We start from the raw sequence: 25,511 nt of genomic DNA, 5'->3' as shown, positions 1-25,511 counted from the left end.
TAAATGTGGTGGGCAAATGATAGAAACACCTGTATGTGTAATGCTGTGGAATTAATGTTTTGTGTTGGAGGGCCAGATTTGTGCCTGCTTGCCGCTGCTGTGGACTACAACATTAGTGGTGAGTGGAAATAGAGACAGAGTGAGAGGCTTGCTTATTCTCCCTCCTCTCAGCTACAGATCAGGAGAGGAGGCGTGTAAAAAACTCAATCAGATATTGTGGTGCAAATGTAACCGCAGCATCTGCATCAGGGTGGGGAGGGAAAAAAGTCAAAACAATTATTTAATACTGCTTATACAACCTTTATCTCAGATGACTATTAAAAAATATTTTTGTGTTTGTCAGTGGGTATCCTCCTCCTCCCCCACATGCATTTCCTCTTTCACTTAAATGTAGGCGTGACTTTTAATACTGGCCGCTACATTTGATCCCTTCCCTTGCCTAATAAAGTATATCGCTATCTTGAAGTAAACTACACATCCCGGAGTGCTCTTGTTGACCCCTTCAGTCCGGTCTATGTGATTTGGCGCTGGGCTGCTGGAGAGAAGCCGATCAGGCCGTAACAAGCTAAGAAAACCGGGGTGCTTTTGTTAAACCAGAGGAAGAGGGAGCTAGAGATCGTTACTATTAATATTATTATTGTGAAGAAGGCTGCACACAGGAGAGAGTGGGGGGATGAGAACTGAACATATCTGTCTCCAGCGGGGTTTTCACTAAATGCTCCAGTCCCTACATTGAGGAAGAGCCAAGCTTTGGGATTGGGTAGCGACCAGATAGCGTAACACCCCCTCCTCCTCTGTGTACAGAATTGCGTTAAAACGAAAAGGAAAGGCCTGCGCTTTATCAATATTACTGGATTATTTTTTTTATTTTTCTGATTTTTCCCCCCTATAGATTAAACGAGGAAACGTTGCTGGCTGGTGTATGTGTTTAGAATGGGACACGCTGAAGGTACTGACATTTTTTTTAATTTCCCTGCATCTCTCGACTCGGCATCAAAATCTGTGCTGCTCCTTTTGCTCTCTCCTCTTTTAGCGATAAGCGTGTTTGCCATAGCTGCTGCCGCCGCCGCCGCTGTCGATGCATATCGTTATCCACCGCCACCACCACCACCCTGCCTCTTGTCTCCACACTGGCCGTTTTCGGTCGCTTGTTTTCAGGCACATTCTCCTTCTAAAAACCGCCAGTGATGGAGGTATAATCACGCCAGACAATTTGATTTAAAGGGGCAAAGGCAGCCATATTGGCAAATGAACGTTAGCCTAGCCAACATTAGCTTCCCCCTTCTTTCATCTTCTTCCATGTGTGTAATGAACATAAATGGATAAACTGTTAACAGGAAACGTTTATCCGTGTGTGCCAAGAAGACAAAATGGTCGCATCCCCGTTTCGTGTTTGTTGTCTAACGGTTAAAACGCTCCACGTCTTTTCAAACACAATCCCTTTGATGTCAGGTAGCTTTAGGCTAACATCGCAGAAAGCTATAAGATCATTCATGAAACATTTTTGTGTGCGCGCAGTCGTTTTTAAACATAACCACTCAGTTTTAAAAGGGTATATATATTTAGGACACCAGATATGAGGCCAAAAATAACACCAGAAGTCGATATAGGTGGCTGGTGACCGTTAGTTGACACTTTATGGATGTTTACATCACCGTTATCCACCTTTTCCCCCCACTGCTGGGGAACCAGAGTCTGACCACAAATTAAAACCACAATCAGTGGATTAATCTGTTCACTGTGAACACTGCAAGCCTCAACACTTTCAACCCGATTAATTCATCATTATAGATATTAAAAGTGTCAGGTATAAGAGGGGAAAGCAGCCACTGGCAGCTGCTCTTTGTTTTGCTTGTGATAGCAGGCCACCATGTGTTTGTGTTGATGAAAATATGAAAACTCTAAAATGATCTATAGCTTGTGAAAAGAGGCACTGCACAGATGATTAGTGGCTATCAAAGAGAAGTCCTGCAAAACCTCTCAGTCATAAGCACAAGCTGCCTGGGATTTGTTTTGTGTTAGTTTAAGATAATTGGTGGTGATGTTGGCCAAGGATTTGTGCAGTTTGTGGACAGAGTTTGACCATACAAGTGCACTTACTGTCTGTCCGCTGGCATCTAGCATTAAAACAACCATGTGAGTGTATCAGGACTTTGACAAACAGTTGTTTTGATTATTCATTTGGTCAATGAAAGAGTGAAAAAGTGCTATCAAAATTACCCCAGATGCTCCAAGTCAACATAATTAAATCGCTACTTTTGCCAGACAAAATTCAAACATATGTTTTTATTACAGAAGGATAAAGAAATCAACAAATACTCGCATTTGAGAAGCAGAAACTAGTGAGTTTTTTGCCTGTTTTGTTTTGAAATACTACTGAAGTGATGATTGATGACAGAACTGTTCAATCAATCTACTAATCGTTTCATCTCTTGAGTTTATCAGGAGCTGAGGATATGTTTGGCTAATGCTGGATGTATTCTCAGCATGGTGATATGACTTCATAAAGCATCGAGGCTGGATTACCCGCCAGGCAAAGTGTGATACTGCTCTGGAGCCCTGGCAGAGCTTTTTGTTTGCCACACATGCAGATTTGTTTGCAAATACGCACCACTTAAGCACAGTACTAGATGAAATGGCAAAAGCAGGTGCTACATTTTTTATGATTATTTTTTAGGGGATTGTTTTTCCTGTAGTGGACAGTTTAACTGTGTAGATGCAGACACAAAAGATGCAGTAAAGCTCCCTGGTTGGAATCAAATATCAGATTATGTTATGCCTACAAGGTGCATATTCCTAAATATATTTACAGTATGTTTAATCACATTACTACAACACCAACTGACTCACATAAAACCAGAGGAGGGATAATCTCCCAGAATAGGAGCACCGGTAGGTTTCTGGGCCTCTGGGCAAAGTATGATGAAGCTGCCGTGTGTAGTCTGTACCTGGCTGACACTGAAATACAAACAAATATATGTACCATGCATAGAGGGATGCAAGAACCAAGGGGTCAGTAGGTGCCCAAAAAAGTTTTGGTAGATCTAATTTAAGCTGGTGCTTGATGGTATTTAATTTATCAGTAAAGGATAAATGAGACGATGTTGAACGAGGTTTTAGGGTGGTTTGTCTGTCTTGGTTTTGAAAATGCAGCTTACCTGTGTCTTATTGAACTGCACATGTTTCTGTCCGCAGGTCCAGTCAAAGAAAAAGACAGTTAAGGATGCAGGAGCCCAACAATGGATTTCTCCTTCTCTTTCATGCAAGGGATCATGGGAAATACAATTCAGCAACCCCCTCAGCTCATTGACTCAGCCAACATCAGACAGGAAGGCACCTGCGACACCGGCAGTGACCCGGGCGAGGATGGTGGTCCCTCCTACGATGCTGCCCTGGATGCAGAGTTCTCCTACCCGCCGTCAGCGTCGGAGGACATGCAGCAGGTGTCCAACGGCTTTCCGCCTGGTCTGGGCATGTATGAGCCGCAGGCCAAGTTTTCCATGTACTCGCAGTTCCCCAACGGCTCGGCCAATGGCTACGGGGCCATACGGAGCTATGGCGAGCACGGGCTCATGCCAGGGGAGGGGACGGTCCTGAGAGGCCCGGGTCTCCAGGAGAGACCCTTATCTCCTGTGTCTCCTCCTCTGCCCACGCATCACCCACACCTCCACCACCATCACCACCACCCCCATCACCATCACCATGCGCACCACTTCCACTCGAACCCGCCTCATATACAAACCCACCCGCACCCGCAGAGCCCCCCACCACCGCCACTGCCCTCCCAGCACCACCTGCCCCAGACGCCTCACATCATGACCCACACACTCCCCCCTCCTCCTCCGTTACACCTGCCTTCATCCAGTCCTCCCCCCTCACTTGTGGACAGTACACCCTCTTCTCAGCCTTCCCACGCCCCGTCCAACACCCCTGGTGGGGTGCTTAAGAAAACCAGCTCTCCAGAGATCAAGCTGAAGATCATAAAGACGTATCAGAATGGAAAAGAGCTGTTTGAATCTGCGCTGTGTGGAGACCTACTGCAAGAGCTGCAGGTAATGCATGCGTGTTCGAGCTGGTTGTACACACACACAGATCTGTATCAGTCTCTGTAGACACTGTGGTCATGTCGTCTATACTCTTGAATGTCTTTTTTATGCCCCTTTCATGTCTAAACATGTGCTGGTCTGTTGTATGACATAGCAAATGGAATATATTTCGGTTTTAATCAAACAAGCGAGTTGAAGATGTTGGATTGGGCTCTTGGAAATTGTGATGAGCATTATTTACTATTTTCTGACATTTTTTGAATAAACAATTGATTGTTTGAGAAAGTAATCAGCAGATAGATTAATAATGAAAATAATTGTAAGCTTGAGTGTGACACTTTCTTCATTCTTGACCTTGGACGAAAGTTTTTAACTCAAGGTCTACTTACTAGCTTTTTCTGCACACGGTCACAATCTTCATCGATGTAAGCATGAGCCGCTTGGAACATCTTAACATCAACGTGTGCAGTATTTTTACACTGTAGATCATTACTGCAGCTTGGCGTTCAAATAAACAGCTGAATTTGAAAAGTGACCTCAAACCTCAGCATGTCCCACTGCTGCATCTTGTGAGCTTTGTATTATCTAGTACAACTTAAAGTGGAAAATTGTAAGAAACTCATTTGTTAATTCAAGTTTATTTATCAGAGACCAAACACAATAGGAACAAACTGTGCTGTAGAGATATGTCAAACTGTTTATTCCCAAACCCTAGATGGGGGAAACAAAAGTATAATTTACAGTTAATACTGCAACTAACAGTTCTTAAAAAATACTGATTACAACTTAATAATACTACTTGATCAAGACTTTGTCTTATAATCAATGAGTTGTTTGGCCTGTAAAATGCCAGAAAATAATTAAACATGCTGATGATGTCCTGAATAGCTTGCTCTGTCCAAATTACACAAAAATATTCAGTTTACAAGCATGTCAGACCATGAAAAGCAGGACGTCTTCGAATCCCTCGAAAAATGGCTGTAACGTTTTATCAAAATTGTTGCTGATTGATTTTCTGTCTCAATTAAATGTGTGTTTCAGCTTTAGATAAAAACAATAGTATGCGTTACATAAAAGCAAATACAGTAGTTTAAATTGAACTACAGAAAAATAACATCACACACTAAATAGAAGAACCTGTCCCATTAAAATTCATAGGGAATTTTTACACTCTGTGGTTTACTTTTAATCATCTTCTTAACAGCACTTAAGAAAGAGAGAGAGTAAGAAAAGAGAGATCCATTTATGATCCATTTATAAGTTGACTTTATGGAAACAGGGAAAAAAGGTAACTGATGTCTCATCGCCGCTGTTTTCCTTTTTCTATTTTCTAATCTTCAGAAGGAGTCTCAGAAGAACGAGGCCGCTCAGATGCAGCGCAGACATGAGAGGAAAAAGGAGAAGAGGAAAAAGAGTGCGAGGCTGCAGCTGCAGGTCCAGGAACAGAGCCTGGACCAGAGCCAAACCCAGGCAGGTACCACCACGGGCCAGACAGAGGACACCCACGTCCAGCCCCAGCTGAGAGAAACACCCCCGGCCCAGACAGAGAAGCCTCAGAAGGCCATTATCAAAACTGAACCAAAGACGCCGAAGGCAAGAGCACGACTGTTCGCTCTTCGTAGCAGTTTCAATTCTTTGGTAAACATACTTGTCGTTGTTCAGGATTTGGAAAGCAGATAGGTGATTTATCTGTGTTTGTGTTTAGGTTCCGAAGGTCCATCATCCGTCAGTGATCCAAGAAACGGGCTTCTGTAAGGAGTTCGTGATAGGAGATCTGGTGTGGTCCAAGGTGGGCACCTACCCCTGGTGGCCCTGCATGGTCTCCTCTGACCCGCAGATGAAGGTCCATACTCGCATCAACACCAGAGGTAAGAGAACACATCCACTGAAAAAAAAAACAGTCTTAACCTGCCTGTTTTACTTCACAAATGTTTGAACGTGTAAGAACAAAACACCGCAGCTCATTTTCCTGATTCTCTCTGTTGCTGTGCAGGTCACAGGGAGTATCACGTCCAGTTCTTTGGCAGTGTTGCTGAGCGAGCATGGATCCACGAGAAGAGGATTGTCATTTACCAAGGGAAGCAACAGTTCGACGAGCTTCAGGCAGAGACGCTGCGCAAGACCACAAATCCTGTAGAGAGACATAAAGTACGTGTGAATGCATCCAAGAAATTTTGTCAGACTGATTCTAGATCCTAGACACTAATGAGGCATTTTCAGGGGAAGAGTCATTAAACCACAGTAAACTTTCAGTTAAACCAGAATCTATAAAAATCAGGCTTTATATGTATTAGAATTTAAAGATTTATGTTTAAACTTAATTAAACTTAATTAGTTTGAACCCATATATAACAGGAAAAGAAAAAGATCACAGTATTGGTAGAAATATAAGACCGTTGCAGATCTTCAGTAGTAACAATATATTAGCTCTTGTTCCTTCTGTTTATGTGTGAATTTATATACAGAATAGTGTAATAAAGAATCCCTTAAATGCAGTTTTCACAGAGGTGTGAGAACGACATCAACCAGAGGTGAAGTATTTTACAGTTCAACCATAAACTTTAGTCTTAAATTCTCAACTGACTCCACACCAGCCTCAGCTCGGCTATAACATGTTATTCTGCCAACTCATTGCAGTTTGTTAGTACGGCCTATTATTTGTACCTTTTGCTTAAAATTTGTCACTTTATTTATTCATGCATTACAAAATCAGAGTTGAATGGGTGAATATTGTCTCATAAATACCATTTGCAGTGAAAATACTTTAGAATTTGAGTTCAAAATTTTTACCTTTTTTGAAAGAATAATTAGTAGCTCTTTAATGTTTTTTTTTTCCTACAATTTCTGAGCTGCCCTCTCCACAAGAGGACCTTATTTACTGTATAAATGAATGAATTGAACTTTTTCATGCCTTATCCTTCATGGGATTATAAGACATCTTTATAAGACCAATTTGAAATCCTCTTTTTTTTCAAAAAAACTCATTCAAGTCAGTGCAAGTCATTCATATTCAATTATCATATCCTTTATGTACTTAGAGTAAGTTACAAGAGTGGCAAATTAATTAAAACTTAAATATCCCACGCATGTTTTTTGGATTCTTAAGTCTTTTTTTAACCATCATGGACGCCAGCATCAATACATATTGGGGAAAGCCAATATTGATTGACAGTGAGACAGATTCTGTTCATCCGTTTTGTATTTTCTCTCCAGCTTCTGAAGCCTATCCCTCAGCGGGAACGTACTCAGTGGGAGGTGGGTGTGGGCCATGCTGAGGACGCCTTCCTGATGACGCGACAGGAGCGAATTGACAACTACACCTTCATCTACGTTGATCCCGACCCCAATGAAGCCCCGCCCAGCAAGAAACCCACCGTCCGAGCTGAGAAACGAAGCCGGCGCTCCAGCGGCTCAATCGGCAAGAAGGAAGACGGAGGAGTGAAGTCACCGGACAGAGAGCAGCCACCACGAAGGCAACTGCCACGCAGACAGTGTAGTGTATCAAACACAGACGACAACACAAACTCCCAGGCCTCAAGTGAAGAGAAGAGCCAGAGGGGGGACCAGCGTAAGACCAGCTCCCCAAAACAGAACGCTGGTTGTGATGCACGGCAGGACTCACCGCCACCGGTCAGGGCCTGGAAAACAGCAGCTGCCCGAAAGCTGCTGCCTCTCTCCATCACCATGAAGAGGCTGAATGTGGAGATCACAAAGTGTGACTGGCCTCTCCTGCAGAAAAAAGCAGCCGCATCTCCAAAAAAAGATGAAGAAGAGAAGGAAGAGAGAGTAGAAAGAGAGGCCAGGCAGCCCGACTTGGGATACTGCTCTCCTGAGGTTGGTGTAACGTCAATAGACAGATAAATGTGCACGTGACATTCTTATCCTGTAAGGTGATATTCAGATGTTGATGCTTTCAGCAGGACAGCAGAGCTAAACCCGAGCCCAGTCCAGAGGAGGAGGAAGATGGAGATGAAGGGGAGGAAGATGGGGAGGAGAGGAGAGGCTCCCCCGCCAGTCGGAGGAGTGAGGAGGGAGGATTGCAGCCCACATCCTCTCCTGGATCACACCACAGTAGTCCACAAGGTTGGTAAAACACAGACATGATGAATTATTTGACTTGTACAATGAGGTCATAAAGGTACTCAGAGATGCGGCTCAACATTTTTATGTGTTTTCAGGTTCTCAGGAGAGAAAGCTGCAGCGGCGGTCTGTCAGGAGCAGGTCTGAGTCAGAGAGAGGCAACGATCCCGTCCCTAAGAAGAAAACCAAAAAGGAACAGGTATCAGTCCTCCACAGATAACTTGGTGTTCAGACCAAAACCAGCACTGCATTGAAAAACACACAGGTGTGGCTCTGGTTAACGTCATACTCTTTTGTCCCCACATTCCCTATACACGTTTCTTTTTTCCTCTATATTGTCAGCTATTGGATATATACCAAAATATTATGAAAAAGTAAAAAATAGGAAATACAAGAGGCTGCGAGGATGGGGGCATGAAGCTTCGGGTCGATAAAATGATCTGGAAATTCCAATTAGAGTAGCAGATTCAAGATTTATCAGAAACCAAAATACTACACAGAAGTTTGTAATATTATGAGGGAGGATTTTGTATCCTGTGACAAAGCTGAGCCAGATTCAACTTTTTTTTTCTAGACAACCCTGAGTGTTTTGTGCCGGAGCCCTCTGTGCGTCAAATGAATGAGATGGTTTCATTATTTTATGCAGTACTGTAGTTGGTCTGAATGTGGCCAACTAACCTGCCACCACCTGAATCAGAGTGACCACCATTAAAACATATATTTGGTATAAGAACTTTTCCTAAACGTCCATGTTTAACCTCCACGCAGGCAGAGATGGCTCCTGAAACCACACTGAGGACAGGTTCACAGAAAGGTAAGGGATCTTTCATTCACACTTATTGTGGTAGGAACTCCACACACTTCTAAAAAGTGAGATTCATCTTTTTTCAATGCCCATTGTGTGATTTTCTAGGTGCCAGTGAGATCTCCGATGCCTGTAAGCCCCTGAAGAAGCGAAGCAGAGCGTCAACAGACGTAGAGATGGCTTCATCTCAGTACAGAGACACCTCTGATTCTGACTCCAGAGGCCTCAACGATCCACAGGTAGGCTTAGGAAAGAGAAAATACTGTCTATTTAGGTATTTTGAGCAATGTGCAGGATGTTTTTATATCAATCAGAGCATCACAACTCAAGCTCAGAGTGATAAGTTGATGAATTAGTGAATTAATTAGAAAAATAAAGATTTATTCAGATTTTCATCACCGATTAAGTGTTTAAGATGTTTTCTTAAGCAGAAATTAATAATGAACATAATAATTTGTTGATCATGCCGTGCACTAGTCTAAATATCTACACACATTTGGTGCATCTTTGTTTCATAAGACTGGGTTTATTCACACATCAACACACTTGCTCTTTCTTCATATCACAGGGTTTATTTGGGAAGAGTCTTGATAGCCCAGCAGCAGCAGATGCAGACGCTTCAGACACTCAGTCCGTGGACTCCGGCTTGTCCCGTCAGGACAGCAGCACCGGCAAGAGAGACACTGTCTGCCAGGTCAGCGGTGCTCATGATTCATCTCTGTTTCTTCTAAAAGTTGACAGACATTGAGTTATATCATGTGCTTATTCATCTCTCTGTGCGCTTTTTGTGTTTGTGCGTAGATCTGTGAGGTGTACGGAGAGGGTTTGGTGGTGTGTGAAGGTGACTGTAACAGACAGTTTCACTTGGAGTGTCTTGGTCTGACATCCCTACCTGAGGGCAGATTCACCTGTTTGGAATGTAGAAATGGTGAGCGAATCAAAGCGAATCAGCTACATCTTCACCATTTGTTTTTGTTTTTGGCTCTTTACAATCACAGGCTCTCTGTCATTCTTCCTCTAGGCAATCATCCTTGTTTTAGCTGTAAAACAGCTGGCCAGGAGGTGACCCGCTGCTCTGTGTTGGGGTGCGGTTGTTACTACCACGAGGATTGTGTCCGTAAACTTCCGGGCACCACCAGCAGTCCGGGCGGAGGCTTCTGCTGCCCTCAGCACAGCTGCTCTACCTGCTGCCTGGAGAGAGACCTGCAGCGAGCCAGTAAAGGTAAAACAGCCTCTGCTTTGTTTTTCAGCTTCTCTGATTTCCTGTTTGAGTCTGCAGTGGAAGCTGTGGGGCAATGAGCCAGTGCTGCATCAGCAAAGTGTGGAGAAAATGTATGAAAAGTTTCGTTTTCCATTAAATTTTTGGCTTCTAGTTGATGTTATTGACCAATAGCAATAGAAAAAAAGCTTGGATAATAAGAAGTGCAAGGGTCAAGGCTACTACTTCCCTTATTGTAATATGTAAGCAAGAAGTGCAAGAGAAAGAAATAAGACAGTGTGTGTTTTTCTTGAGGGAAATCAGATTGAGAAAGAGATGACTGACAAAAAAGGTGCTACTTTTGGAGGTACACCTTGGCTGAAACTTTGTGCTGCATTTCCTACAGAATATTTGATGACTCAGTCTTGCTACAAACATCCTGTTCCACCCAGGTGCCCCTCATTTCATCATTTTAGTGGTGAGGGGCACCTGGGGGCTGTAGACAATTGGAGAAAGATAAAGCAATCTCCATTTTCCTGGAAATACCTTTAGATGATGTTGCGTTATCTTGCTGGAAATATCCCATCTGAAAAAGAGAAGAGATACACTGTGAGTGCGTCGAAATGCAAGTGTCTTGTGGTTTAAAAATAAACCTCAGGTGCTAAGGTGCCAAAAATGTGGCTAGAAAACATTTGTCACACTGTGACACTGTCACCTTCGCTTTGTACCTGTGACACAAGATGGGATTTATGCTGTTTTTGTCTGATTCTGACCATACTAGCAAGCGAGCACTACGTTAAGAGTTAAGAAAAGATGGAAAGCAAATAAACGAAACCTGAAACTTTTGAAACACTTTTGGAGCCTATGCATTTTTACATATTGATGGAGAGGAAATGTCTCAATATTTCCTGAAAGCCCTTCAGAAACTCTTCTCAAATAACAACCTTCTCCAAAAGAGTCTGTTGTACATCCAAATTCCAGTGGGAGATAATCATGCTTGTATTTGTCTGTACAGAAAACAAAAGTGGCTCCCAAACTTTTTGGCTTGTGACCCCTCATAAAAAAAAAACAGTGTCTGTTTGTGGCCCCTTGTCATGTTGCAGATGTCTTTGAGTTGTTGGCAGCTCCCACAAAGACACATTTCCCCTCTAAGCTTCTCAGATGGGTTCATTTGAAACTGTTTGAGGCTTATAAAAGGTAAAATTATCACATATTTGACACAAAGGACCAAAGGTAAGAGAAAAGTAACTGACTTTCTTTAATTGCAACTTTAATTACAGCTGAAACTCATAAAGGACCCATAATTTGACCCAGTTTCATTATAAAAACTGCAATGTGAGGAATGAACCTTTTCTCAGCTCTGTGACAGACACATCTACATGACGGAGTGGAAAAACTTTCCACCTGTTGTGAAGCAACTCACTGACTCTTACCTCTCTCTGCACTGCCTCACATGCAGGTCGTCTGATGCGCTGCATCCGCTGCCCTCTGGCCTACCACACGGGGGACAGCTGCGTGGCGGCGGGTAGCGTCGTCCTCACGCACCACATCATGATCTGCAGCAGCCACAGCAGCGCCAAGAGGAACGGCCTCCTCACCTCCCCCATCAACGTGGGCTGGTGCTTCCTGTGTGCCAGAGGTAAGCTCTCACAGCTCTACACGCTCCTAATGACCTTCCTCTCCGGCAGCTGAGATTCAGCGTTGACCCCCGAACAGACGGAGCAGAAGTTCGTAATTTCACCACACTTGATTTTTGCCTGCGCCGGTCTCTGACTTCAGTATTATTACAAACAAAAAGAAGTTTTTCTTACTTGCACTTCACACTGGAGCATCAACAGGACCTGATCACCCTCCATGATTGTAGTTTTTTCATCCTTTTTTTTTTTTTAATATATATTACCATTTTTTGATAGAGTCACAGTTGCAGTAACATCAGAAACCTCACATACTTACTTTAGACATTTCATTTTTGGATATTTTATCTTTTAATATTACATGTTTCATGTTTGGCATTGTTGCTCATGAATAGCAGTGCTGTGAAATGTAATGTTTGTTTTCCATCACGATACTAATACTATGAACGATCCAGGCTATTACACTGCACTCGGCTTAAAAAAACAACGTCCTGGATGGTGATGAGTGAGAAAACACAGGATTTGATTATTTTAATAACTTTCAACCAGTTTAGATCTGATGTTTCATCTGTTTACACAATAAGTTGAGTGCACTGTTTGGCCTCTTTGTGTTGGGACAAACTTTGTTTTACTTGTTACTTTCTTATGTTATAACTGAGTGTGTGTGCACGTGTGTGTGTGAGACTTGTGTGTTTGTTCTTTCTCTTTTTGTGAATTTTTTGGGTAATTTCGAGTTTGACTGCGGCTCACCCCCGTCTCTTCCTGTGTGTCTTGTGTAGGGCTGTTAGTGCAAGACCTTACTGACACCATATTAAGTTCATATGCCTATAAGTCCCACTACCTTCTGACTGAGTCAAATCGTGCTGAGTTGAAATTACCTATGATTCCCTCTCCTTCGTCAGCTACCAAAAAGAATGTTGGGAAAGGTAACTGAACAGTTTTTCTCTTTCTCCATTGTCCCACTGGTCTGTGTTTTGTGTTGTGCCTGCTCCCGTTCTGATTTAGTTTCCCTTTTGTACGCATCTTTCATTTCAAAGCCTCGAGGTGCAAAGTCAATTAACTGGTTAAACATGCAGTTAATTTAAACGCAGAGTGGCGCAAAGTAACCTCAGCCAAGTTCCCTAACACATTAACAGAAAAACAGTGGGCCTCATGCAAGATGCATTTTTGTATTCTCATCACAAATCTCTCCTGTTTTTTGTGAGGGCATATGAGAAGTAGGAACTTGTAAACTGTCCTTTTTCACACACGTTTTGACATATCATAGCAGGAAAAGCACATGTGTAAACAACAAAATGAAGTCATTTTGAGCTGCTTCAGTTTCAGAGTCCTGGTATTGTGCGTGCTGGCTCACTATCACTGGGACGCTTGAATAGAACGAGGGGTACACCCCAATTAAGTTATTTGTTCGTTTCTTGCTTCTCAATCCTTGCTTGGCCCCTGGAATCGTTCTGGTCTGCCATCTTGAAAGCCGTACCAGGGTTTCTCTTTCCGTTCTGAAAAGTGAGGATACATGAGACCATCCAACGTCATGACTTATAAACATGTCTTTGTGCTAATGTCATCAGACGTCCTCTGAGATGACGGTTCAGATGCTGATGTTTATATTTCCTTGTTTCCTCTCTCCTTGCATGTTTTCCCTGAATCTCTCCTCTCATCTACAGTGGGAGGGACTAGGATTCAAGGAAAAGGCACAAGTGAGGGAAATGTGGATGCAGTTAAGGGAGTTAAGATGTACCCACAGCCATTTTTAAACTTATTAGAAACACCTTTGCTTTTCCTGCTTTGACAAGTTCAAATGTGTGCTGTGAAAAATGATTGTCGCTTGTCTCAAGTTTATTAAAGAGCGAAAAGAAAAGCTTCAAGTCCTGTTGTGGGAAACCAGCAGACAAAAATAGAGCACATGTAGCAGTGTCAGTAGTGGTAACATTAATGCAGCTGAGGCAGAAATAAAGAATAAATGTTGTGATAAAAATACATTTTAAAAAATCCCAGAAGTCTTTTTCTGCAGGTGGAACTTACTCAGGTGTCTCACATAATCTAAGTACAGGACCTGGGTCATGTTACAGGAGGTGGTCGTATGACCCCTGTTTCAGTTGGTGGCAGATGTGACTCCTGTTTCAAGTTCAAAATTTGAATCTCTTTGTAAAATAATAAAATAATAAAAATAAAGGTAGATGCTTAAAAAATATCTTGCTAAAACAAAGTGGTCCATGACTAAAAATGGGAGGCGGTCAAAGGGATGTGTTGTCATGGAGATCAATATTATTCAGGTAATGCAGCATCATATTTAAATTTAAATTAAGGTGTATTGATGCACCAAGTTCTCTTAAATCACTTGTATGTTCCACTGTAGAACAAATCTGTTCACATGAGTGGTTCTTGCGTGAGGCCCATTGTGAGATTGGTTTGTGCTGTGCATGAGCAGTCAATCTGGGTATATGTATCTTTGGAGTAAAGCTGTTATAAAAAAGATACATTGAACATTTGTGATAATTGGCCATTAAATCTCCAGTAGTTAACCTGCTGTATGATGATGCAGGATGCTCTGGATTAGTTCGGGTTCTGTCTGTGGTTTGTGGAGCTTTTCACTGCCGGAGGCGCACTGCTTCTCTGCTTCAGCACTCTGGGCTTTTTTTTTTTTTTTTTTTTTTTTGTCTTTTTTTGAAAGGCCTTGTTCAGCCTCACCTCTTTTATGCTGACTGCAACTTAGTTTTATTTTTGACTGAAATTTTCAGATGAAATGAAATTTTTGCTTACCTCATTTTCCTTGAGCTTTGACCTGCCTTGGATGGAATATAATCTCAATCGGGACCAGATTTGTCAAATAACTCTTTAAAAAGTTGCGATGTTAGTGCTACATTTATCAAAGAAACAGAAAAAAACCATCAGTGAATTGCAGTATTATAAAAGTTTATGATTCCATGCAAGCCGGTCTGTGCAGGATGCAATATGTGTGATGGGAAAAGTTTGCTTTACTGGCAGGACTGCATGCCTGCTTTTTGCCAGTAATTTGTTACTTGAGTATAACCCTGATTTGTTGTTAACACGCTGGCTGATTTTATTCCTGTGCTGCCGCATGTATTTCCCATAGACTGGTCTTGGTACAGAGCTCTGAATCTGATTGCCAGACATGCTGTAACTGCTGCAGTAAAAGTTGTAACTGAACTGAAAATCATATGCAGGGGTTTCCAACCACATTCATTCCTTTTCATGTTGTGTGGCCGTCACAGGAGCCTCCACTCAAGCAAAAAGCCCCTGACCTTAAGTTTTTCAGCTCAGAATAAAGGCCAGATGTTATTCTAATAGCTTTAAAGTGTTGTTCCCTACAAGGACACTATTTTCATGTGACTCTAAATGCTGAAAAACCATGACTTGGTGCTGTATATATTCATATGTATAGTTTCCTCTTCAGCTTCAGTGTAGTGTTTATACGTTACCTAGGCTTGTCTGCAAATGAGATTCAGAGTTTGTCCAGGTTTTAAGGTGCATCACCTAATCATACACTCCTCCTCTCTTTGCATACCCATTTCTCACAACGCATGCACACACACACACATACACACATGTGTACATCCATACAAATGTAGGAGGCAAGTTGCTGTGCTGCGACTCATGCCCAGCTTCCTTCCACCCGGAGTGTTTGGAGATGGAGATGCCGGAGGGCTCGTGGTCCTGCAGTGATTGCAGGGCAGGGAAGAAACCTCACTACAAACAAATTGTCTGGGTCAAACTGGGCAACTACAGGTACGCAGAGAGCACTGATAACAGACTGCTGAGGGTTGTGCAACTGTCAGTTTATGGTATGGTTACATTTAAAGGATAAGTCTGCTGCTATTCTGTGTTTTTCTTGTTTAAAAAAATCCCTCAAAAAGACTAAATCTAACAATGAAGTGATCTGAACTAGTATTGCCTGTGTAGACGAATTCCAATATAGGTTATTCCTCTGTGCCATAGAGCTCCATTGTTGTCCAAAGACTATTAAAAACACATCACAGTTGCACTGCATGACATGTCCCTTTATTACAATGAACATAGGCTCTGTACTTTAAATTGAGTAAATCTCACACCATCCTGCTGCCATAAATCCACTGCTGATAATAGCAAATTAGCTTTTTTATCCCTGTTTGAGTAACTCTTGCTAAAATGTCGGTGCCCAGCTGATTTATGATTTTATTTAGTTCTTTTTTAAGCGTGTCTTATCTTTGATGTTAAGTGCAACAAATCTGCTTCTCACCTCACACTGAAACAGGATGCAATGTGATATTCTAGGTGCAGGTATTCAGGAAATATTTAGCAAAGCAGGTTTGCAGGTTTGGTGTTTTCCTGTCTCACGCTGATGGCAAGTCATGCTCTTTAATATTTATGACAGTTTATAGTTCACTGGTATGGTACTGGATTAAAATGTGACAAAAACAACATTTCTATCAGCCAAACATGAGATCTTATAGGTCAGAGGTTAACAAACACAAACTCTGATCTGAGATTTTGCAGGAAAAAAAGCTTTCTCTCTATAGTTGCACACTCAAATTTACAATCAGACAAGTTTAGATGGATAAAAAATAATTAAAGGCAAAGTAAATACTTAGAGAGTTTGGATTTTTTACAGGTTGAGTTACTCCAACACTCTTCCTCTGTCCTGACTTTTCTCTCTCATCCTCTTCCCTTTCCTTATAAACAATGTCTCGTTCCGCTGCAGGTGGTGGCCAGCAGAGATCTGCAACCCTCGCTTGGTGCCATCAAACATTCAGAGCCTTCGCCACGATATCGGCGACTTCCCTGTCTTCTTCTTCGGCTCCCACGACTACTACTGGATCAACCAGGGCCGCGTCTTCCCCTACGTGGAGAATGACAAGAACTTTGTCACGGGACAGATCAACATCAACAAAACCTTCAAGAAAGGTAATTCCCTCCAAGATGGTTTTCTCAAATCTGATGGTATTTCATCCTGTACTGTAGAAAAGATTATTTCTGACGTTTTGTTGGTGTGTTTTAGCTCTGGAAGAAGCAGCGCGGCGGTTCCAGGAGCTTAAGGCACAGAGGGAAAGCAGGGAGGCTCTAGAGCAAGAACGCAACTCACGCAAACCTCCACCCTACAAATTCATCAAGGTAATGTTGTTTTAATATCTTACAAATAATCCAAACACTGTGCAAGTTAAAGTTATATTCAGAGGGTCTTTGTATTTTTTAACTTATTCTGTGGGTGTGATTTCTTGTCCCAGTCCAACAAACCAGTGGGGAAAGTGCAGGTGCATGTAGCCGACTTGTCAGAAATCCCACGATGCAACTGCAGACCAACAGACGAGCATCCCTGCAGCCTCGACTCCCAGTGTCTCAACCGCATGCTGCAGTACGAGTGTCACCCACAGGTCTGTGCTCTTCGTTGTTTGTATTCGTTAAGCTAATTTCCTGAGGAAAATCACGCATCTTAACTTCTTTACTTTGGTGCTGTCGTCAGGTGTGTCCTGCAGGAGACAGCTGTGAGAACCAGTGTTTCTCCAAGCGGCTATATGCGGAGACAGAGGTGATAAAGACCGACGGCCGTGGCTGGGGCCTCAGGACCAACCAGGCTCTCAGGAAGGTGCGTGTCGAGCTTAATGTCCAGCTCTTTCACCCAAAACGGCATCAACGTGTCACTGTAAAGCTGGTTTCATACTTCTACGTCGAGGGGCTGTGGCGTACCTCCAGTGGCTGCAGGTGTAGGCGGTGGTGTAGCTGACTCTCAGTAGTCTTCTTCTTTTCAGTAACAAGCATCTAACAAAGCAAATCTGATCTGTCTTTATGAATGCATGAACATAAAGACAGCGATTGCATGGTAATACTTTCTTATTCAGTAACGAGAAAGTTATAAATAACCAGGATGTAACTCTCTTTCAAAATAATTGAAAGAATTGCTGTGTTGGGCAGTTACTGTGGGGAATATACAGCAAAGCATTATACAGCCTGATCCTATGCAACCCGCGTTGCATGTTGCAGAGTTTAGATCAACAGGTTAAATCTGACTCTCAACTGTGGATCAAAACCTATACCATAGGTATCTACAATGGGACTCCTGTCAGTCCCTTGCATTGACTATTAATCCAGTTTTCTTCTCAGTTTTCTTAATTGAATCATCTTCAAACCTAAATCATGAATAACTCATATCAATAACTATCAAGCTTTTTACTTAATTTGCTTCTTACAATGTGCTGTAGTAATATACACAAAACAGACATTTAAAAGTCAAATTTGATATCAGTGTAGAATATCTGACGAGCCCTGCTGAGCCAGCACTGCACTCTGATCGACCCTTTCAGCCAAACAAAACTACAAAATCGGGAACTGCTGATTTTGCTGTTTTCTTCAGTTTGTGTTGGCAGATCAAGTGATCAGTGTCATAATATGTTTATGAATCAACACTTATCCCAAACATGTCAAGTACATGTAATGAAACTTTCCTTCAATGGCTTTCCCTGGGTGATATTATTTAAAGTTGGAAATTACCTTGGTCACAGCTTCAGTTGCTCTGAAACCCATGTTGAATTGTCCTGTCTGTGTGATGCCTAAAACAACGTATAAATGTGATGTCTGTTGTTTCCTCCAGGGTGACTTTGTGACCGAGTACGTGGGAGAGGTGATAGACTCGGAGGAGTGTCAGCAACGAATCAAACGTGCCCATGAAAATCACGTGACCAACTTTTACATGCTCACCCTCACCAAGGTAACCTCAGTGATAAACCCTGTTCAGAGGAGAGACCTGCACCGAGCATTTCTTAAACCGTTGTGTCTCAATATCCGTCTCACCCAGGATCGAGTGATAGACGCCGGCCCGAAAGGAAACTCGTCTCGGTTTATGAACCACAGCTGCAGCCCAAACTGTGAAACCCAGAAGTGGACGGTGAACGGAGACGTTCGCATCGGACTCTTCACCCTCTGTGATATCGACGCCGGTGAGTTCACACTGAAACGTGACACACACGCTCTCGTATGCTCGGTTACATTCCTGCGTATGCATCACATGTGCTCTGAGCTGATCAGAATCTCGTCCCTGATGTTCCTGCAGGCACAGAGCTGACGTTCAACTACAACCTGCACTGCGTGGGCAACAGGAGAACGTCCTGTCACTGCGGATCAGACAACTGCTCTGGATTCCTCGGGGTGCAGCCAGTGGTGAGGACATCGCCCTGAGTCCGTTTCTACTTCCAAACTCACAGTCGTGTCTTTGCAAGCTGCATAACGACTTTTTCGTCTTCTTATAATGTTCCCCTCAGAGTGCAGTGGTGATGGAGAAAGAGGAGAAGGCCAGGAACGCCAAGCTGAAGCCGAAGAAGCGGAAGCTGCGGCCGGAGGGCAAACACACGCACGAGTACTTCTGTTTCTGCTGCGGAGAAGGAGGAGAGCTGGTGATGTGTGACAGGAAGGACTGTCCGAAGGCGTACCACCTGCTGTGTCTCAACCTCACTAAGCCGCCATATGGTAATGACAAAATGAGCTTCTGTGCATATGTGTGTGAATCTGTAGATGCACAACGTCAAAGTCTTGCTGATAACAAATGTTTTTCATGTTCTGAGGAGATGCAGATGTAGAAAATCACAGCTCTGATCCTCTAAATATTTCCATAATTGCCTCTTTTCCTGTCTGCAGGACGTTGGGAGTGTCCGTGGCATGACTGCAGCGTCTGCAGCGCCCCAGCCTCGTCCCTCTGTGACTTCTGCCCTCGCTCGTTCTGCCAGGACCACGAGGTGGGCGCACTCACCGCCTCATCCCTAGAAGGCCGCCCCTGTTGCTCCAGCCACAACCCCCTCAGTCCCTTGGGCTCCAACTCTGGCTCGACCCAGCAGCGCCGCTCCGCCCCGAGTCCCGTCAGTGTCAAAGAGGAGCCAGGAGAGGGATGCAGGCCAGCAGGCCGCAGAGTGACGCCGCGGCTCCCTCAGTACCTCATTCCCTGTAAAGTGCGCTCCCGTTGGCCTCCCTTGGCTCCGATCCACCTCTGATCTGAAGCAGTGCACTACAAAAGGAAATACAGTGCTTTTTGACCAGTGCAATGGCTGCTGCTCAGAGCTGACACACACAGATGAACACCGCAGGGCGACTGGAGTGTCGGCATGGGAAGCGACCAGGCATCATTGTGTGCCGCTTTCCCTTCTCTCTTGCCATAAAACACCATCACTAACGCTCTCTACAGTTCGCCTGCGCCCATCGAATGGCCCAGACCACCACCTCATTATGTTTCTTTTTATTATTTTTTAAATTTTTACAGCTGTGGAAATTTTAAGTGTTGTCACGTCGTCAGTTACCGGCACTTTGAAGAACACGACGAGTGAGGTGGAGGGAGAGGTAGAGAGGGGGAGGAGAAGGAGGAAGAGGAGGAGATGTAAGGCTGAACCTCTCCACCACCACGCTGCTCCTCTCCTCGTTTACCTGCTGTAAGCTGTGGTCGGCATCTCAGACACACACACACACACACACACACACACACCACACACAGGTCGGCTTCACGGAAACGAGGCCAGCCTTTCTCCATCACTCCTGACGTGACCTGTCATCGTATATTTATCTCCTCTTCTTCTTGGAGGAGAAGGAGAGGGGGGAGGGTGACAGTTTTAGTGCAATTTTTTCAGGACCACACTACATTCCAACCTTCCTTAAACATGGTTTTAATATACTTATGGGTATAGATGAATATAATTATATACAGTATCTATGTTTGTTAATGTTTACAGACAGATTCTCTCACTTCATCTCGGTGAGTGGTGTATTATGTTTGTTTGTTTAGGTGTTAAGCATTACGCAGACCTCTTGTGAAAATAGTCCTATTAAGGTGAAATATAATGGTATATAGTGTAATGGTATGACATTACAGAAGTACTTGTGATTTTCATATTGCCAGTCTCACTCGCCATTGTGTACATAATTGGCTCATGATATTGTAAAGTACTTAAAGATCAGGAGGCGGACGGAGCCTTGCCTCTCTGGTTGTTCCTGGAAGAAGGAAAACGCTTTTTTAAAACAACAAGACAGATCCTTTTTATTTTCTTTTTTCAAGAAAAGTTCTGTTCTCACATTTCCTCCAAACAGTTACTGTTATTTGTATTGTAGATGGAGGAGCCCAGCTTGTGATCACTGGTGCTGTCTTAAAAGTATTGTTAACCAGCCTTAAGTTTGACTCTGGCTGTAGTAACTACTGCCCAGATGCAGTCCATTTCAGTAACGTTGTGTACTGTGACCGCTATGATGCTTGGTTTTCTTTCCTCTTCTTCTTCTTCTTCTGTTTGTTGTTTTGCCAAACTTTTTCTGAAAAGCACTTTCACACGGCTTGTCGCTACACAATTTAGCTAGGTCATACATATACAGAAATGTATATTAAAAGAACATATGACAAGTGTTTCAAAATGGATACCTCTTCTTCTCGTAGTAACGTCGGAATTTAAACTGTGTTGTAACTTTTTTCCTCTTGGTCAGAAACATGGTGAGTGCTGGGCGTCGTTTTTTTTTTTTTTTTTTTTTTTTTCAGGACAGTGGCCTAAAAGCTGTTGTTTTTGTTTGTTTGTTTGTTTTTTTGGCACAAGTAGAAATGACTGCCAGCCTGGCTTCGTACAAAAAAAAGTCCTCAGTGTCCTCAAGAGGCACTTCTTTATTTTCCACCTGGAGAACATACTCAAGGCTGGGCTTTATATAAAGACATAATGGTATAACCACAGTCCAGTCCAGTATAATGTACAAATACAAACTTCTGTACAGTGTTTTTAATCACTCATCTGTCAAATCCAATTCTTTTGTATTTATTGCACCACATTTTATACCAATTTCTTTTTAAAACACCAGTACAGTAATTTGTCTCCCTCTCTACCACAGGTGTAAGTGAAATAGACTATTTAAAAAACATGGGGAGTTTTACATATTATATCTGTATCTAGTCATTGCATACATTATGGTTTTTTTGTTTGTTTTTTTCTACATTTGGTGTAATGATTCCACATTTGGTAACTGCTGCTGCTCATCGACCTGTATCGTGACTCACTGTAGTTGGTGTTTAAAAGCAGTGTGAAGCAGTTCAATATTGGAATGTAAAGTTTCCCTTTCAGAGCAGTTTTTGTGCTGTTTTAGCCTGGACTCAAGCGATCGTCACAGGAGAAAGCTTCTCTGTAGTCATGCCTCAGCTTTTTGCTTGTGATTCTTCCCTGATTACACGACTGTTCTTGTCTTTTTTCTTCCCTTGAAAGATGGTTTTTTAATTTAAAAGTCGAACCACAGGATGAAACGGTGCCAATGTTTCCAAGTCATTTCAATTCTTTCAGGGTCTCTTTGAATAAGTAGAGTAGATACGTTCTGTTGCCAGTTGATTAGGTACACCTAGCTAAAACTAAGGCAGGCTAATACACCATAAATCCTACATTCATGAGGATGATAATGTTCGGTTTTTATTTTAACTATTTCAGACAGGTGTTGATTCAACTTTATGATCATTTTAGAGAGTGCAGTTTGTGAACGCATTGTGGTATATTAACAGGTGTGTGTATTATTCCCATTTATACCAGTGAGGGTAGACTATAAATAACAGCGACACCTCTTCAACAGCACCAAAAACTATCCTCCAGGATGATCATACAGTGAAAACCAACAGTTGGGGTGCCTAATAAACTGGCAGCTGAGTATAAATCATAAGGCTAGAAGCCTAAAGAAAGATAAAAAAGGAATGGAGCTACTGAATGCAGAAAAATAAGAAAAATCAGACCTGTTTTAACATACAAAAATACTGGAATAATAATTTGCTTGATATGAGAGATAAGTTTCAATAATTAAAGTTACATCTCCTCCTTTAATCTCATTGAACATGCAAATGCTTATCATTTCAAAAGTTTGACAAAAGATTTCACTTCACTGAAAAGTCCATTTCTCACTGTGTGTGTGCGAGAGTTTTTAGTATTTGACCTCCAAACTAGTTGTGACAGCACAAAATCATCATTCAGCCATCAGCAGATTTTTTAAAAAACTCTGCACATACATCATTGTGCACAGTGAAGGTCGAACACTGTAGTAAAATAATAGTTCAGGACTTCAATGTGCAAAAAAATGTGAACAAATACAGGCACTTAATATGATAAAGAGAGCCAAAAAAGCCTTGGACTTGCTTTGGCTTCTTTTACTGTGTTCTTGATGCCATGAAAGCTTGCAAATGAAATTTTCTAATTTTTCTGCAGCTCCTCTCCTTTTTTCTCTTTATAATCACTGATCATTTTATGAAGCTTTCTCCCACTGTTTTATGTGGATTCCTTACGAAAAAAAAAAGACTAAGCTTGCTGATTTCCTTGTGCAGCTAAGCCCTGTTCCCTAATCTTGCCAAACTTTTATTATTATTAACGATTACTTATTCTTTATCAGGTAGGTGCATAATTAAGACACTTTTTATTTACATACTCCAAACAGTCTGCGTGTCTAAACTTGAATTTTCTTTATTTTTTTAACTTATTGATGTATTTTTATTTTTTAACATAGGATTCATATATGTGTGATTATCAGACTACAGACTCTTGTGTTTGTGATTTCATAAGAAAATGACTGATGGGTTGTGATGACAAAACTGATCTTAAAGCCTTTTTTCTTTTCTTTTCTTTTTTTTCTTCTTTTTCTTTTTAGGGTGACTGTTGTTCAGTTGAAATGCATGCTTCCAACATCAGACACTGGTTTAAACCACCTCTGTGATCAGTTGGAGATTCTTTAAAAGCCTGATTTTAACACAGATGATTGTTTTTCATCAGTTTTCCTTTTGTTTTTGTTTTTTTAAACAATATTGCACAGAGATTCTGTAAAACCGAGCAGCCTTTATTTTTTTATTTTTTGCACCTGCAGATTACATGATCATTTATTTCTTAGTGACAGTTTGTCCTCTCCTGCCCTTCTCGGCTGATGGAGCAGCAGTATTACGTGCGTCTAATTTCAACGTCCCAGCGTGAATCATTTCATTCATTTAAAATCCTGATGTATGTGTTTTTGTTGCTTTATTCTCATTATACTGCCCACGTTTTTATTTCAGGAAGACAGCACGTTTGTTCTCATTTAAGTGACCCTTAAATACATCTAAAGAGGATTTTTCTAAGTGTCAAAAAATGTGTTTATTATTATTATTTTTATATACAAGTAAATTTAAGATTGACCACCACCGCCACCCCCTCACACCCCCTCTATGTCAAAGGGTATGTTTCTGTTCACTGTGACGTCTTTTGGTTTTTGTGCAATGTTGCCGACTGTCATTAAGTTTTTAATTAACATGCTGTCAGAGGAGAAATAGTGTTGGAATAAATAAATAAATCCACCTTCATAAGCACTCATCATCTCTTTTTACTTGTAGTAAAATTGCTTACAGTAACTCTAACTGGGGTCATATCTATCTCTCGTGGTGTTGCTTCAAGTAAAACGTGGATGAACACAAAATACCATGTTGATTACTGTTCAACCTGTGTTAACTGCATACTGCATATTGTTGAAGAACCTGTAAATAGTTTGCATTGAACTTGCATAGAATCATGTTACTGTGGCGTGCTCTTTTTGCTTGTACAATTCTGCTTCTAAATGTGTGTGACTGTTGAGACGACACTCTTTTTGTACATGACTGTCTTTTTATTTGAGAATATTGATTCTGTCCTTTTTTCATTCTAAAGTTGAGTTTGACGAGTTCAGACATGCCTGAAGTTTGACTTTAATAAAGCTGTACTCTGTCTCGGTGAAACACGCTCACTGTATTTTGATTTTTATATTTTTTTAACTGTTTGATAATTTTGAGAAAACATTGACCCCGATATAGACCGACCCTCTTGTTTAAGTGTTTAGCCAGATTTTCTACCATATTTTTACCAAACAGATGACAATTGAGTAAGACGGATGAAAAAAAAAATTAGAACTGCAGTCATCAACAGACAATTAATTGGCAACTATCCTCATTATAAATTAATAATTTCAAACATTTTTCAAACAAAAACTCCAAACATTTGGTGGTTAAATCTTCTCAAATGTGATGGTTTGATTCTTTTCTTTGTCATGTCTGATTGCAAACTAAATATTTTTGGATTTTTGAGTCAAATAAATCTTGTGATATGAACACATTATTTTGGGCTTTGGGAAATTATAGTGGCCGCTTTTCTCTCTTTTTTTTTTTTTTTTTAGTAGACAAAGCCATTAATGGATTAATTGAGAAAGTAGTCAATAATGATGATAAACGTTATTTGCATTCACTTTAAATAAATTAAAAATAATGTTGATTCCATGGTTAGTGGAAATAAAACAGTTCATTATTAGTCAGTGCGTTAGTGTGTCAATGATGAGGGATTAACTTAAATAAAAGTGCTACCAAGTGTAAAAGGTAAATGTACATCGCTTTATTTTTGTGAAACTAGAAGAAATGTAACATAGATTTTCTTTGCATCCGTTTCCATTTCATAGCTTTTTTCCTTTTTCTTTGTTGAACCTCTAGATGGCTCTCTATAACGTGACGTGGCTTCTTGCATCCTCTCGTCAAGGCAGATAAAATCATCTGCGCAACCATTTCCGGTTTATAAAGCACTACAGAGCTCTTTAATTTTCAATATCTCAAATTCATAATACTATTTTTGTCATGTAGTTATTCATTTAAAAAAAAAAACCTCCAGTACTTATAGAATAAAAAATGGTGCCACATGGTGCATCATGAATTAGTACAGTGGCCATCTATCAATTTATTTCGAGGTTTTTGATTAACACTAACTAGACCACCACGGCTCTAAAAATGTGTTTAA

At 41.6% G+C, this 25,511-nt stretch overlaps 1 protein-coding gene across 4 annotated transcripts; it reads left to right on the top strand.

The window, feature by feature from the left end:
* The first annotated feature begins 471 nt into the window (after window positions 1-471).
* nsd3 (nuclear receptor binding SET domain protein 3) lies at window positions 472-24,469 on the top strand. Of its 4 annotated transcripts, none has more exons than XM_018673925.1 (25): window positions 472-949; window positions 3,196-4,052; window positions 5,388-5,639; window positions 5,752-5,914; window positions 6,040-6,194; window positions 7,260-7,880; window positions 7,967-8,129; window positions 8,225-8,325; window positions 8,895-8,940; window positions 9,040-9,170; window positions 9,500-9,625; window positions 9,733-9,859; window positions 9,953-10,153; window positions 11,589-11,768; window positions 12,543-12,689; window positions 15,354-15,510; window positions 16,463-16,665; window positions 16,760-16,872; window positions 16,986-17,132; window positions 17,222-17,344; window positions 18,347-18,463; window positions 18,551-18,692; window positions 18,806-18,912; window positions 19,014-19,218; window positions 19,387-24,469. In XM_018673925.1, the coding sequence occupies exons 2-25, from the start codon at window positions 3,240-3,242 to the stop codon at window positions 19,734-19,736; spliced, it is 4,890 nt and encodes a 1,629-aa protein (XP_018529441.1). In that variant the 5' UTR covers window positions 472-949; window positions 3,196-3,239; the 3' UTR covers window positions 19,737-24,469. The 4 variants fall into 4 exon arrangements, with proteins under 4 accessions (XP_018529441.1, XP_018529452.1, XP_018529433.1 ...); XM_018673936.1 differs by having other exon boundaries at window positions 7,964-8,129; window positions 12,666-12,689; XM_018673917.1 differs by having other exon boundaries at window positions 7,964-8,129.
* The last annotated feature ends 1,042 nt before the right edge of the window (window positions 24,470-25,511 follow it).

The sequence above is a fragment of the Lates calcarifer genome, linkage group LG13, assembly GCF_001640805.2.
Source record: "Lates calcarifer isolate ASB-BC8 linkage group LG13, TLL_Latcal_v3, whole genome shotgun sequence".
Classification (NCBI taxonomy): Eukaryota; Metazoa; Chordata; class Actinopteri; family Centropomidae; genus Lates; species Lates calcarifer.
This window is presented reverse-complemented; position numbering and strand designations above follow the sequence as displayed.

Bases quoted from the DNA above. Each gene is read 5' to 3' on its own strand.
- nsd3 (XM_018673917.1), top strand. From the start codon at position 3,240: ATGGATTTCTCCTTCTCTTTCATGCAAGGGATCATGGGAAATACAATT. The intron at 4,053-5,387 runs GTAATGCATGCG...TCTAATCTTCAG, and splicing joins ACCTACTGCAAGAGCTGCAG to AAGGAGTCTCAGAAGAACGA. The intron at 7,881-7,963 runs GTTGGTGTAACG...TGATGCTTTCAG, and splicing joins TGGGATACTGCTCTCCTGAG to CAGGACAGCAGAGCTAAACC.